Genomic DNA, 15185 nt, shown 5'->3' on the forward strand with positions numbered 1-15185 from the left:
CGAACTTCACAGAAGCAATTACTTTAATAGGTAATGCAAGGGAGAGTACATTTCCTTGTGGAAAGCCTTGGAGATATGAAAGTACATGATTGTCTCAAGGGCCTGAATTAGCTTCATGTGTCTAGAGCTGGGGTTAGCTCTTTTTCTATAAGAGCCAGATACTAAATATTTAGGCATTACTGGCTATGGAGTCTCTGTAATAATTACTCAAGTTTTACTTTTGTAGCATGAAATGAGCTAGATGACACACTAGTGAATATGTCTGGATATGTTCCAGTGAAACTCTACATACAAATAGAAAGCTATAAACGTAGCCAGGCGTGGTGGCACATGCCTTTAATCCCAGCTCTCAGGAGGCAGAGGTAGAAGGATCTTTTTGAGTTAGAGGCCAGCATGAGACTACAGAGTGAGTTCCAGGTCAGCCTGGGCTACAGTGAAACCCTACTTTGGGGGAATAAAAAATCTGTCAAGTGGTTTGGATATATAATTTTTAAATATATTTTTAAAATATTTTATTTTTTATGTTATTTATGAGAGAGAGAGAGAGAAAGAGAAAGAGAGAGCAAAAGAGAGAGAGAGAGAAGCAGAGGGAGAAAGAGACAAAGACAGAAAAAGAATGGGCACGCCAGGGCCTCCAACCACTGCAAACAAACTCCAAACACATGTGCCACCTTGTGCATCTGGTTTATGTGGATCCTGGGGAATCAAACCTGGGTCCTTTGGCTTTGTAGGCAAGCACCTGAATGGCTAAGCCATCTCTCCAGCCCCTGAACCCTGGTCCAGTAGGAAAGTGTCCAGAAAGACTGAAAAGTAAGTCTATGGGCCACAGTTTAAAAAGTCTTGAGTACAAAGTTCCAAAACTATGGTTTTGTCTTACAGGTAGTGAGGACCTGTCGGATTTTAAGTCAATGAGTTGGTCTAATTAGGTTTGTATTTCATAAAGGTCATTTAAGCAGTGATTTGCTTTGTTTTTGAGACAGAGTCTCATGTAGCCCAGGATGGCCTTGCCCTTGTCATGTAACTGAGTAGCTGAGAAAGATCTTGAATTCCTCATCCTTTTACCCCTACCTTCTAAGTGCTGTGGTGTACCTCATCACAGCAACTGCATCCTGGTGTTTAAAGTAGACAGTCAGAAGTGAGCCATAGGTGTGTAAAGATGAGTGTGAAGGACTGTCCTCTCACTACCTTCTGATGTCTCTGAGGTCAGGTTTTCACTTCTGAAGCATCCATGTCCCAGCACTTGGTACGTAAATGGCGCTTTGAACTGCCAGAGCTTGGCTGGGAAGATGGCTCAGTATTATGAGTGCTTGCTGCTTAAACCCGAGCACCTCTCAAATGGAAACCGCAATGTGGCTGCTCAGAAGCCATGAGACAAGCTGGTGTGTGCTAGTTGTGGTGACACACCCAGCAGGAAGCTGCACAGACTGGAGGGTCTGCAGTCGGAGGACAGCCAGGGCTACACACACCAGCTTGGCTGGTGGCACTTGCCTTTAATCCCAGTCCTTTTGGGGGGGAGGGCTGAGGTCAGAGGATCACTGTGTGTTCAAGGCCAGCCTGGAGCGACAGAGTGAGTTCCAGATCAGCCTGGACTAGAGTGGAAACCCTGCCTTAAAAAGGAAACAAACAAACAAAATAAAAATCTGAAAAAAAAAGTTGTGGGCTGGAGAGATGGCTTAGCGGTTAAGTGCTTGCCTGTGAAGCCTAAGGACCCCGGTTCGAGGCTCGATTCCCCAGGACCCATGTTAGCCAGATGCACAAGGGGGTGCACGCGTCTGGAGTTCGTTTGCAGTGGCTCAAAGCCCTGGCGCACCCATTCTCTCTTCTCTCTTCTCTCTCTCTCTCTCTACCTCTTTCTCTCTCTGTGTCTGTCGCTCTCAAATAAATAAATAAAAATAAACAAAAAATTTAAGCTGGGCGTGCGCCAATCCCAGCACTCGGGTGGCACAGGTAAGAGGATCGCCGAGAGTTCAAGGCCACCCTGAGAATACAGTGAATTCCAGGTCAGCCTGAGCTAGAGTGAGACCCTACCTTAGAAAACAAAAAAAAATAAAAATAAAAAAAAATAAAAATAAAAAAAAAGTTGGGTGTGGCCACCCATGTCTGTAACCTCAAATCCGAGGGGGATGGGAATTGCTAAGGCTTGCTGACAGATAGCAGTTCCAGGTTGAGGAAGAGACCTATCTCAAGGAAATATGCACCTGAGCCCTAAGAGAAAGAGCTTCTGCATGCATGTGTATCTCACACACACACACACACACACACACACACACACACACACACACGGTGTGAGTTCTTAAACTGAGTGGTGGCACACTCCTGCAGTGTTAGCACAGAGGAGGCTGGGATAGAGGTGGGCCACAAATTTGAGGTTAGGCGAGACCTTGTCTTGGGGTGGGGGGGGAGCCAGAGGTGGATAAGGATCCAGGAGTCCCAGGCCAGCCTCAAAAACAAGACAAGTGAGTCATTTTTAGATGTTCAAATTTGAGACATGATTTGTGGGTTCTAAATCCTGGGGGAAAGAGGGCCACAGGGGTGGAGTCTGGTTTAGGAGACTTGGAAGGTGTGGAGGGAGGAGTCGTGGTATTAAGGACAAGCCCAGAAGCTGCCAGAGCCTGCACCCGAAGAAGGCGCTGCGCTTTGTTCCCTGAGGGTGTTGTAGTGGGAGTTCTGGAGCGACTCTGCCTTCCACCCACACCACTTCACTACTGCTTGGGCTGAGGCTGCTTTGCGCCACCCCCTGGAAGATCACTTCTCCGAGCTCACAGAGCTAAATATATACCTAGTGACAGCTGGTGCCTTGGCACTTAGGTGCGCTGTTGGGCTGCAGTTCTCGCCAATGCCACATTCCCCAGGGTAAGACAAGACTTGTAGGGAGCCTCCTTGGACTTTCTTGAGAGAGCTGCTTATTCTGAGTCTGAAACAGTAAATCCTTCCTGTGAGAGCCACAGCTGCCTGGTTGTTGCCATTGCTTTGAAATATTGTCTTAATTAAGCCTTTTCCGACGAGCTGGCTGTGGGGCCGGTTCCGAGTCGGATGCGATGGTCCTCAGAGTTCCACTTCTGTACGTCGTGCCTGACCAGGCACGGCCGTGGATGTGCACAGCCCTAGCAGCTCTCAGAGGCCAAAGCAGGAGGATCACTGCAAGTGTCAGGCCAGCTAGGGCTACATAGTGTCCTGTCCTAAGGAAAAAAAAAATTGTTGTTGTTGGTTGGAGGCAGGGTCTCAAATAGGCCAGGCTGGCCTTAACTCACCGTGTGGCTAAGGATGACATTGAATTCCTGATCCTCCCACCTTTACTTCCCAAGTATCATTATACATACATCACCATGCCTAGTTAAGTTTTTTTTCTGGGGCGGGAGAGATGGCTTAGTAGTTACGGGGTTTGTGTACAAAGCCAAAGGATCCCGGTTCGATTCTCTAGGACCCACGTGAGCCAGATACACAAGGGGGCGCATACATCTGGAGTTCGTTTGCAGTAGCTGGAGGCCCTGGCGTGCCCATTCTTTCTCTGGAATAAATAAATAAATAAAAATCTAAGTAATCATTCTGTTATCTTAAAATAACTGTTAATGGCACTTGCTTGCAAAGTCTGCCAGCCCAGATTCAATTCCCCAGCACCTCCATAAAGTGAGTTTGTAGTGGCAAAATACCCTGGCATACACCCATATAAATAAATAGAAGAGAGTTTTTCTTTTTCTGTTCTTATCACCCGTGACTTGTGCTTTAAAACTTATTGGGTGCTTTTGTGTTGACCAGGAATCAAACTGTCTCTGAGAAGCTGACAGGATGGTCAGAGTGACGTGGTCAGTGTAAGTGCCTGGACGTGAGTGGTGGGAGCAGCGGCAAACCAGAGAGCACACCCCCTTCAGCAGTGGGCCGCAGCGGGCTGTCGTCAGTACCAGGAGTAGGGTCCAGGGGAAGGGGCCTAAAGCCTTTAGTAGCTCCTTTCAACACCCACTCCCCTGCCTCCAGGCTGCCCTCCCTCACACTTTGGTATGAACGGCCAATATTTTCCTCAGTTTTAAGTAAAACATGAAAATTATCTTTATAAATTGTCGCATTGAAAATTAATTTGTAATGAAAATAATTTACATAAAATTTTATGATAAATTACCTAGTTCTCACTTTCCTTCCCTTCTTCCCTCCCTCCCTTGCTTTTTTTTTTTTTTTTTTTTTTTTTGAGGAAGGGTCTCACTCTGGCCCAGGCTGACCTGGAACTTACTCTGTAGTCTCAGGCTGGCCTTGAACTCACAGCGATCCTCTTACCTCTGCCACCTGAGTGCTGGGACTAAAAGTCCCATACCTGCTCCCACCTGCCCTTTCTATCAAATCTTCATCCTTAAGTCTCTCTCATATAAAATTCTAAAATTGCTAGAACTTAAAAAAAGTCTTTTTACTGGTGTATATTAATTATACATAATAAAGGCTTCTTTATGACATTTTTTTCGTGGATATAGTGTATTTCGATCATATTAACCTCCAATTACTCTCTCTTATCCCTTTCCATTCCTGCTGATCTTGTTCCTCTTTCCTCTTGGTCAACCTACTTTCTGTCTGTTTTGATTGTGGTGATCTAGTACATTTAGTTGGGGTTGCTTCCAGGGCTATTTACAGGAGCAGGGGCAGCCTACCACACAGGAAAATATCACTCCCTGTCCCAGCAGCCATTAACTGTCTACAAATCTATCTTAAGGGAGGGGTGGGGCCTCATGAGCACCCCTTCTCCTTTATTTTTGTTTATTTGAGAAAGATTGAGAGATAGAGACCCACAGACAGATAAAAGGGAAACAGAGAGAGAGAAAGAGACAGACAGAATGGGCATGCCAGGGCCTCCAGCTACTGCAAACGAACTCCAGACACATGTGCCACCTGGCTTTTCGTGGGTCCTGTGGAATTGAACCTGGGTCCTTTGGCTTTTCAGGCAAGCACCATAACCACTAAGCCATCTCTCCAACCCCCTTCTCCTTTTGTGAAATGTTTTATTTATTTATTTGAGAGAGAGAAAGAGGGGGAGAGAGAGCGAGCGAGCGAGAGAATGGGTGTGCCAGGGCCTCTAACCACTGCAAACAAATTCCAGACACATGTATCACATTGAGCATCTGGTTTACAGTGGTACTGGGGAATTGAACCTGTGTCCTTGGGCTTCATAGGCAAACACCTTAACCGCTAAGCCATTTTTCCAGCCACACTTCTGCTGCTGCTGCTGCTGCTGCTTCTTCCTCCTCCTCCTTCTTCTTCTTCTTTTTTTTTTTCTTTTTTTTTTGGTTTTTCAAGGCAGGGTTTCATTCTAGTCCAGGCTGACCTGAATTCACTATGCTGTCTCAGGGTGCCCTTGAACTCACAGCAATCCTCCCACCTCTGTCTCCCAAGTGTTGGGATTAAAGACATGTGCCACTACGCCCGGCTACCAGCCAGGCTTCTTTTTGAGACATGGTCTTCTTTTTCTCTTCCTCCTCTCCTCTCTCCTCTCCTCCCCTCCCCTCCCCTCTCCCCTCCCCTCTCCCCTCCCCTCCCCTTTCCTCTCCCCTTCCCTCCCCTCTCCTCTCCTCCCCTCCCTTCTCCCCTCCCCGCCCCTCTCCTCTCCTCTCCCTTCTTCCTCATTCTTTTCATTTTCCCCTCTTCTTTCTTTTTAAGACAGCCTGAAAACTGGACTTAGATTCAACTTTACATATGCTTTGTGGGGCAATAAAAGACCCATTCAAAGGCAGTTTGTGACTTCTGCAAATATGTCTCATTTAATTCTTTTTTTTTTTTTTTTTTTTTTTTTTTGAGGTAGGGTCTCACTCTAGCTCAGGCTGACCTAGAATTCACTATGTCATCTCAGAGTGGCTTCGAACTCATGGCAATTCTCCTACCTGTGCCTCCCAAGTGCTGGGATTAAAGGCGTGTGCCACCACACCTGGCTTCATTTAATTCTTATAATATTATAATACTCAAATGGAAGCCTTCAATTTGAGGGTTTAATAAGCTAAAGAGGTCAGGTAGCTTGTTTTAAGGCCACACAGCAAGTAAGTGGTATGCAGGTTCAGAACTATTTTTTGGTTTTTTTTTTTTGAGGTAGGGTCTCACTCTGGTTCTCAGGCTGCCCAAAACTCACAACAACCCTCTTACCTTGGCTTCCTGAGTGCTGAATACCTTCTTTAATATACACATTGCCTTTAATTTTGTTTTTGTTTTTGTTTTTTGAGGTAGGTCTCACCCTAGCCCAGGCTGACCTGGAATTCACTATGGAGTACCAGGGTGGCCTTGCACTCACGGCGATCCTCCTACCTCTGTCTCCCGAGTGCTGGGATTAAAGTGCGCCACCACGCCTGACCCAGCTGCTTGTTGCAGCCCCACTTCCTTGTTCTGTAAAGAGGTTCCATGTAGGAGCACACCCTTCCTTGCCTAGAATGTCCACTTGCCATGCCCGTCATTTGGCATCATCTTCTTGCTGGCCTTGTGTTCTGACCCTCTTCCTTCTTTGCATGCTTTGTGGCACCAACATGGCCTCAGTGTAAGTTCTGCAGCAGATACTTTATATGAGCTTTTCTGCTTTCTACATACCTCATGGTTAGACTTGATTATTAAAAGCAGCCCATTTCGTATTGGTTCCCCACAAAGCAGCTGGTATCTGTCATCGATGGACTTATCTAGTTATGGCAGAAAATCCCCTTTCATGCACCACCTTGTGCATCTGGTTTATGTGGGTACTGGGAAATTGAACCTGGGTCCTTAGGCTTTGCAGGCAAGTGCCTTAATAACCACTAGGCCATCTCTATAGACCTCTGCCTTATTATTATTATTATTATTATTATTATTATTATTTTGAGGGAAGGTCTTGCACTGAACCTGGAGTTCACCAAGATTTTAGCACTTATGTTTCTTAATTTTATTTATTTATTTATTTATTTGAAAACAGAGAGAGAGAGAGAGAGAGAGAGTGTGTCAGGGCCTCTAACCACTGCAAATAAACTCCAGATGCATGTGCCCTCTTGTGCATCTGGCTTACAGGGGTACTGGGGGAATTGAAGCTGGGTCCTTTGGCTTTGCAGGCAAACACTGTAACCACTAAGCCGTCTTTCCAGCTCCCGCACTTATGTTTCTTTTCTTTAGCCTTAACTGCTAAGTCATCTCTCCAGCCCCCTCTTTTCCTTTTTTTTTGTAGCACTTCATTTTCTAAGGCCTGCATGTGATACCTGTTGATAGCTCAATAAGGACAAAGATTTCTGTTGACTACTTTCTGCTAATAACCTATTATTACCTGAACTATCTTGGGTACATGGAAGTCTTTGCTAAATATATGCTGAAGTCCCAGTTACTTAAGAAGATATTAAGAAGATATTAAGAGAATTACTTGAACTCAAGCCTGGGAAAGATAAGACCCCATGTTTAACACACACACACTGAATTAATGAATATGAAGAGTTTCTATTTCCAAAATGGTTGTCTTGGATTTATTGTTTAGGAATCTGGGACAAACTTTTTTTTTTTTAATTTAATTTATTTATTTGAGAGCGACAGACACAGAGAGAAAGACAGATAGAGGGAGAGAGAGAGAATGGGCACGCCAGGGCTTCCAGCCTCTGCAAATGAACTCCAGACTCATGCGCCCCCTTGTGCATCTGGCTAACGTGGGACCTGGGGAACCGAGCCTCGAACCGGGGTCCTTAGGCTTCACAGGCAAGCGCTTAACTACTAAGCCATCTCTCCAGCCCTTGTTTGTTTTTTTAAGGTAGGGTCTTATTCTATCCCAGGCTGACCTGGAATTCACTGTGTAGTCCCAGGCTGGCCTTGAACTCACAGTAATCCTCCTACCTCTGAGTCCTTAGTGGTGGGATTAAAGGTATGCGACACCATACCCAATGTGGGACAAACGTTAAAAAAAATTTTTTTTAATTTATTTGTGTGAGAGACAGAGAGTGAGTATGGCATTCCAGGGCCTTCCAAACAATCTCCACATGTATGTGCCATGTTGTGCATCTGGCTTTATGTGGGCACTGGGGAATTGAACCCAGACTGGCAGGCTTTGCAAGCAAGTACGCTTAACCGCTGCTGTATCCCCTAGCCCCAAGGAATCTGGGACAGTACAGTCAGCAACAGTGCTGGCATTGCTCTGAGCCTGAGCCTGAGCGCTGAAGAAAACTGGGTGAGACATTTCCTGAAAATGCTACTGAAATGTGTTCTCATAAGAGAAGTGATCAAAATTGTATACTTACTTGATATTTTAGGACCGCTGGAAAGCAGGGATACATGTCCTTAAAATCAAGCTGAATGAGTCTACAAAGTCAGTTACCAGTACCCACATAAGCCAGATGCACAAGGTGGCACATGAAAGGGATTTTCTGCCATAAGTAGATAAATCCACTGATGACAGATACCACCTACTCTGTTGGAAACAAATAAGAAATGGGCTGCTTTTAATAATCAAGTCTAATCATGAGGTATGTATGTATTTGAGGGAGAAAGGATAAGTACACCAGGGCCTCCAGCCACTGCAAATGAACTCCAGATGCATTCACCATCACCTTGTACATCTGGCTTTATGTGAGCACTGGGAATCGAGCCCAGATCATTAGGCTTTGCAGGCAGTGGCCTTAACTGCTGAGCCATTTCTCCAGTCCACCAGTTAAATTTCTAAAAGTTTTGATATCTTTTATCATCTTTCTTGTAAAAGTATATTAGGGAAGCCAGGTGTGGTAGCACATGCCTTTAATTCCAGCACCTGGGAGGCCACTGTTAGTTTGAGGCCAGCCTGAGACTATACAGTGAAGTTCAGGTCAGCCTGGGCTAGAATGAGACCATACCTCTAAAAAACAAACAAACTCTCTTTCTCCTCTCTCTCTCTCTCTCTCTCTCTCCAGAGAGAGAGAGAGAGAGAGAGAGAGAGAGAGAGAGAGAGAGGGAAATTTCCATATAATTAAGTGACAGCATATATAGTTTTGGGGAAGTTTGAATTTTAAAATGACAGATCCTTGTTTAGAGTAATAATTTTCACTTTTTGCTGTGACCATGAGAAAGTGTCCCAGGAGTGGGAAATTGCTGGAGAGGTGGAGGCAGGAGGATGAGGAGAAATTGTCCCAGGAGTAAGTGTCTCATCTGTCTAGTGCTGTGTAACAAACCTCCCCCAAGCCTAGTGGTTTAACCTGACAACGTTTATTTTGCTCATGTATGCAGTCTGGGCAGGGGCTCAGTAGAGATAGCTTATTTATGTTTGCTAAGGATCACATGAGCGACTCCAAAGCGAAGGCCTGGAATCACCTGAAGTCTGTTACTCACATGCGTTTTTCCTAGGCTGGAAGACGTAGGTACCTGGGACTGCTCAGATATCCCTCTCTGTCTGGATGGTCTTCTCATGTGATGCTGACTTCAGGGTAGCCAGGCTTCTTACATGCTGACTCAGGCCTCCTTGGCACATGTCCCAAAAGATGGGGAACCATGTGGAACCCATGTTCGCTTTTCTAACCTAGTCTTGGGAGTCATGCATCATCACAGCTGCCACATTCTGTTGTTAATAGATGAGTGCATTAGCTTTCCACTGTTAAAATAAAATACCTAAGGCAATTAACTTATAAATAGAAAAGACTTTGTTTTGGCTGGCGATTCTAGAAGTTCCAATCCAAAATGGAGTGGCCTAATTACTTTAGCCTTCTGATGAGGACAGCTGATCATAGTGGAGGGGATGGCACAACAGTACTTACATAACGGAAGCAAAAAGAAAGAGGAAAAATCTGGGGTTCCACAATCCTCTTTGAGAGCGTATTTCCAATAACCTTAGGACCTCTAAGCACCCCATCTCTCCCAATAGGAAACCTCCGCCGCCTTCCAGTAGTGACGCCACAGGGACTAAGCCTCTAACACATGGGCCTGTGGAGCCGTTCATCCAAACCATAGTAGTGAGCCACTATGTCTGCCTGTGTTTAAGGGGAGAGGTATCGATCTTCATAGGGTTACCAAAGAATTTGTGGGCATGTTTAAAAATGATTAGAGCACTTAATTTTACCATTCTAAACCTACTGTGGATTGGTACAAATTTCATTAACTTTTTTCCTAAACTTTCCTTGTTTTATTTTTACAAGACATGTACTACTCTTCTTTTCTTTATTTACTTCTGTGAGAGAGAATGGACATGCCAGGGTCTCCAGCCACTGCAAATGAACTCCAGATGCATGTGCCCTTTATGTTTCTGGTTTACATAAGTACTGGGGAATCAAAACCTGGGTCCTTAGGCTTCTCAGGCAAACACCTTAACCACTAAGCCATCTCTCCAGCTCAACTTTTATACATACATACATACATACATACATACATATATATATATATATACATATATATATATATATATAATTGTATTTATTTGAGAAAGGAAGAGACAGACAGAAAGAAGCAGCTACAGAGAGAGTATGGTGCGCCAAGGCCTCCTGTCACTTCAAATGAATTCTAGACACATGCCCTACTTGGTGCATCTGGCCTTTATGTGGGTTCTGGGAAGTGGAACCCAGGCCATCAGGGTTCAAGCAAGCACCTTTAACCACTGAAGCATTTCTCCAACCAAAATTCCTTGAGAACATTTCTATACTCATTTATTACATAGGTGTGACTATTCATCGGTTGTGAGGAATACATGAGAAAATATTGTGGGAGTTCTTTGGCTACTACTTAGTGTATAAAAAAATACTCCAGAATTGTTAATTGCGGGCTGGAGGGATGGCTTAGCACTTAAGGCATTTGCCTGCAAAGCCAAAGGACCCTGGTTTGATTCCCCAGGACCCACGTTAGCCAGATGCACGAAGGGGTACACACGTCTGGAGTTCGTCTATAGTGGCTGGAGGCCCTGGCGCCCCCATTCTTTCTCTCTCCCTCTTTCTCTGTCAAATAAATAATAAAATAAAATATTAAAAAAGAATTATTAATTGTGACAAGCGTAATGGCACGTATCTGCGAGTCTAGCCCTTGGGGGCGGAGGAAGGACAGCTAGGACGTTAGGCCGTCTTCAGTTATATCACAAGTAACAGCTCACCTGGGCTTCGTGAGGCCCATGTCAGGAAACAAAAGGATTGTTCATTCTTCTTCCTTTCTTGCCTCTTCTGTCTTGTTGAATTCACTATCATTTGTTTATATCTTTCCACAATTGAAAACCAGCGTGGGTAAATAATTCTAACTCAGTTATTTATTTTTCATGTGAAACATAGAACAGAGAGGAAAGATATTCTCACTGGCAAGTAAGACGTTTACATAGAGATACATGGATGACGCGCCTCATGGGCCATGCGCTGTTCATGTGATACGTGGGCAGCTCGACGAAGGCGGCCTGGGTGGGGCCCTTGCAGCCTGGTTCGCACGCGCCTCTGTGACTGACACGCTTCTCTTTTGCAGTTCCTGAGAGAAGACCTCAATTACCACGACCCGACAGTGAAGCATAGCACCTTCCACGGGGAGGACAAGCTCATCAGCGTCGAGGACCTATGGAAGGCGTGGAAGGCCTCGGAAGGTAACGGGCAGCTGCTTGTCAGTCCTGGCTGTAGGAAGGTTTAAAGAAGGGAAGACGAGTAATTACTTGAACATAAAGTACTTAGTAAAAAGTGAATTACTCAAATGATCCGCCCTCTGATTAGACTGAATGTAGTCACTATGCTGGGGAAGGGGGAGGGCTCCAAGCAGAGTGGAAGCTGTTCTTTTTATTTTATTTTATTTTATCTTATCTTATCTTATCTTATCTTATCTTATTTTATTTTATTTTATTTTATTTATTTGAGAGCGACAGACACAGAGAGGAAGACAGATAGAGGGAGAGAGAGAGAATGGGCGCGCCAGGGCTTCCAGCCTCTGCAAACGAACTCCAGACGCGTGCGCCCCCTTGTGCATCTGGCTAATGTGGGACCTGGGGAACCGAGCCTCGAACCGGGGTCCTTAGGCTTCATAGGCAAGCACTTAACCGCTAAGCCATCTCTCCAGCCTGGAAGCTGTTCTTTAGCTGAAGGCTTTGCCAAGTCCAGCCAAGATCCGCTGCTCTCCTCACGCCAGCCCCAGCGTGGGCTGCGTCGTCTGCAGAGATGAGCAGTTATCCTCTTGACGCACCTCCTTTCTTCTGTAGCCTCCCTTGCCCCCTAGTTTCTCTTCCTTTGAGTCCCAGATGAGTCAAAGGTTGGGTGGAGGTATAAATGGACTCTCCTGACCTTGGATCTTTGAAGAAAACATTTTTCAGCTTCTTCCTCATTTCAGTTTTCTGTCTGTAAACATTTTTTGTTAATAGCTTTCTTAGATCCAAGAGTTGGGCACAGACTCCAAACGCAGCTTGATCCCCACAGAGTTGAACTGATGGTCCGCATCTTGTTTCTGGGCCTTGTGCTTCTGTTTACACAGTCTGGTCAAATGCTGATGTCTGTGGCCATGCCACCTGGAACACACCCAGTCCTGCTGGATTAAATGCTGGTGCTTTCAGTGGTCCCATTACTGACTCGTGTCAGTAAAACTTTGAATCTTTTTCATATATAAAACTCCTTTGAGACTAGGAAGATGGCTCAGTCGGTAAAGGGCTTGCCTCACAATCATGAGGACCTGAGTTTGATCCCCAGTTCCCATGTAAAAATGTCAGGCATGGTGGCATGCATCTGTAATCCCAGTGCCAGGGAAGAGGAGATAGGAAGCTCTCTAGACTCACTGGCTAGCCAGTCTAGCCTAACTGGCAAGTTCTAGGCTAATGATATATCCTGTTTTACACAAAAAAGGCTCAAACTGGCTGGCCTGAGTTGAGCTAGCTGATGTAGCTATCGGTAGGGGTCATTTGTGTTCAGAACATTAGCAGGCTAAGGTCAGTCTTGTCTGTGTGATTAGTGGGAACATTTGCTGACTTTCGTTGGAAGCCAGTGTATTTTCTCTCTGTTGTTTAGATGTTAGCAGAAAAGTAAGTTAATCAGCTCTGGACTTAAGTAGTAAAAATGGCAACTGAAAAACTGCTTTGGCATTTATATTGTATTTAATACGTAGGTACTCTTCTAAGTCTTTTGCATATTTTAGTTTATTTCCTACAGTGACCTTATGTAATATAGACATGTGGCTGTATAGTAATCTCCATTTACAGATGTGGACAATGAGGCAAAGAGAGATTAAGTGAAGCAATGCAGTAGAACTCTGTCCCTAACTACTAGGAGTTCCCAGGCTGTGGCCACTTCTGCTGCCTCCTCTTCCTCCTCCCCTCCTCCTCCCTTCCTTCTTCTTCCCTCTCCATCCTCTCCTATGTGCCACCATGCCTGGCTCTCTTCTTCCTCCTCCTCTTTCTCTTTATCCTTCTTTTTTCTTTTCTTTTTTTTTAGAGGCAGAGTCTTAGCCTACCTCAGGCTGACCTGAAACTTTTTCTGCAGCCCAGCCTTGCCTCAAACTCACGGCCGTCCTCCTACATGAGCCTCCTAAGTGCTGGGATTACAGGTGTGAGCTCCCATGCCCAGCTCCACCTGTAATTCTTATCAACTGGTTATAAATTTGGGAGTTTCATCAGAGCTACTCACAGCACTTAATTACCATTAAGTTTTATTATAAAAGATACAAATTAGGACTAATCACGAGACTCATAGGCTGAGGTGTTATAGGGTCCCAGTGTGGCATTTCTGCATATTTCTTCCATGGTGTCAGGCCATATCACTCTCCAGCATGGCATGTCAATGCAATTGCCAGTCATAAATCTTAACCAAACTTTAATGTCAGTCTTTTTTTTTTTTTTTTTTGAGATAGGGTCTCACTGTGTAGCCTGGGCTGGTCTCAAACTCTTCCTCCTGCCTCAGCTTTCCACACCTGGCTGGCATCCACCACTTTTATTAAGGTTTCATTACATAGGCATGGGTAGTGGAATTATTGGCTGTTATTCAACCCAGTTTAAAATATATAATAGTTTCCTCATTTTTATGAGTCAAAGACATTTTTGCTAATTGTCTTTGGTTCTAAGAAACATGATTTAAGCTAAAAGTGAAAGAATCCAGTATTCTAATGTGGGTATAGACTTTGTCATGAGAAAATGTATTTTCTAGCAGACTTTTGGAAATAATGAAATAATGTTTACAGGTCTCCATTTCTGTCTGTGTTACTCCTTGTGGGACAGCATTTTTCTGCAGGCATCAGAGAAAAAGCCCAGGCAGAACTGGTATCCCTTTGGTGGCACAACACAGGGAGGCATGTCTTTCTAAGCCATTTCAAAAGGCAGGTCAGCTGTGCGTGGTGGGGCACCTTTAGTCCCAGCACTCAGGAGGCAGAGGTAGATGGATCGCTGTGAGTTTGAGGCCACCCTGAGACTACATAGTGAGTTCCAGGTCAGCCTGGGCTATAACTCTGAGGCCCTACCTTAGAAAAAAAAAAAGGTCAGGCCAACCTGTAAGGCTTGGCATCCTCCTTTCACTTGTTCATAAATCCACTATGAGATAAGTTTATTCTTTTATCCATAAGGAAGTTAATTTATGGGCTGGAGAGATGGCTTAGTGGTTAAGGCACTTGCCTAGGAAGCCTAAGGACCCAGGTTTGATTCCTTAGTACCCACATAACCCAGATGAACAAAGTGGCACATGCGTCTGGAGTTGATTTGCAGTTGCTGGAGGCCCTGACACACCCATATTCTCTCTCTCTCTCTCTCTAATAATTAAATAAAAATATTTATAAAGGTTAATTTACTAGTTTTACATCTTGACATGCACCTGTAATCTCAGCATTCAGTAGGCTAAGACAAGAGGATTGCTAATTCAAGGCTAGCCTGGGCTACCTAGTAAAACCCTGTCTCAATAAACAAAATTGGAAGCCGGGCGTGGTGGCACACGTCTTTAATCACAGCACTGGGGAGGCAGAGGTAGGAGGATCACTGAGAATTTGAGGCCACCCTGAGACTACATAGTGAATTCCAGGTCAACCTGAGCTAGAGTGAGATCCTACCTTGGAAAACCAAAAAGAAAAAGAAAAAGAAAAGTTGGGCTGTAGAGATGGCTTAGTGGTTAAGGCACTTACCTGCAAAGCTTAAGGACCCATGTTTGACTCTCCAGATCCCACTTAAGTGAGTTGCACAAATGTGAGGCAAGTGCAAGGTTGCACATGCGCACCAGGTGGCACAAGCATCTGGCATTGGATTGCAATGGCCAAGGCCCTGGTGCGCCAATTCTCTCTTTCTCCATCTGTCTCTCTCTAAAATAAAATAAATAAATAAACAAAACAAAACAAAATCAAGGGCTGGA

General features: G+C 44.8%; 1 protein-coding gene across 4 annotated transcripts in view; it reads left to right on the top strand.

The window, feature by feature from the left end:
• Stim1 (stromal interaction molecule 1) overlaps positions 1-15185 on the top strand; it is a 231464-nt gene that overhangs the window by 166265 nt on the left and 50014 nt on the right. For all 4 annotated transcript variants that reach the window (XM_045145675.1, XM_004650978.2, XM_045145674.1 and 1 more), the window contains exon 3: positions 11356-11470. In XM_045145675.1, coding sequence (XP_045001610.1) covers positions 11356-11470 — 115 coding nt within the window. The remainder of the gene's footprint in view (positions 1-11355; positions 11471-15185) is intronic.

This window comes from Jaculus jaculus, chromosome 3, assembly GCF_020740685.1.
Source record: "Jaculus jaculus isolate mJacJac1 chromosome 3, mJacJac1.mat.Y.cur, whole genome shotgun sequence".
Taxonomy (NCBI): Eukaryota; Metazoa; Chordata; class Mammalia; order Rodentia; family Dipodidae; genus Jaculus; species Jaculus jaculus.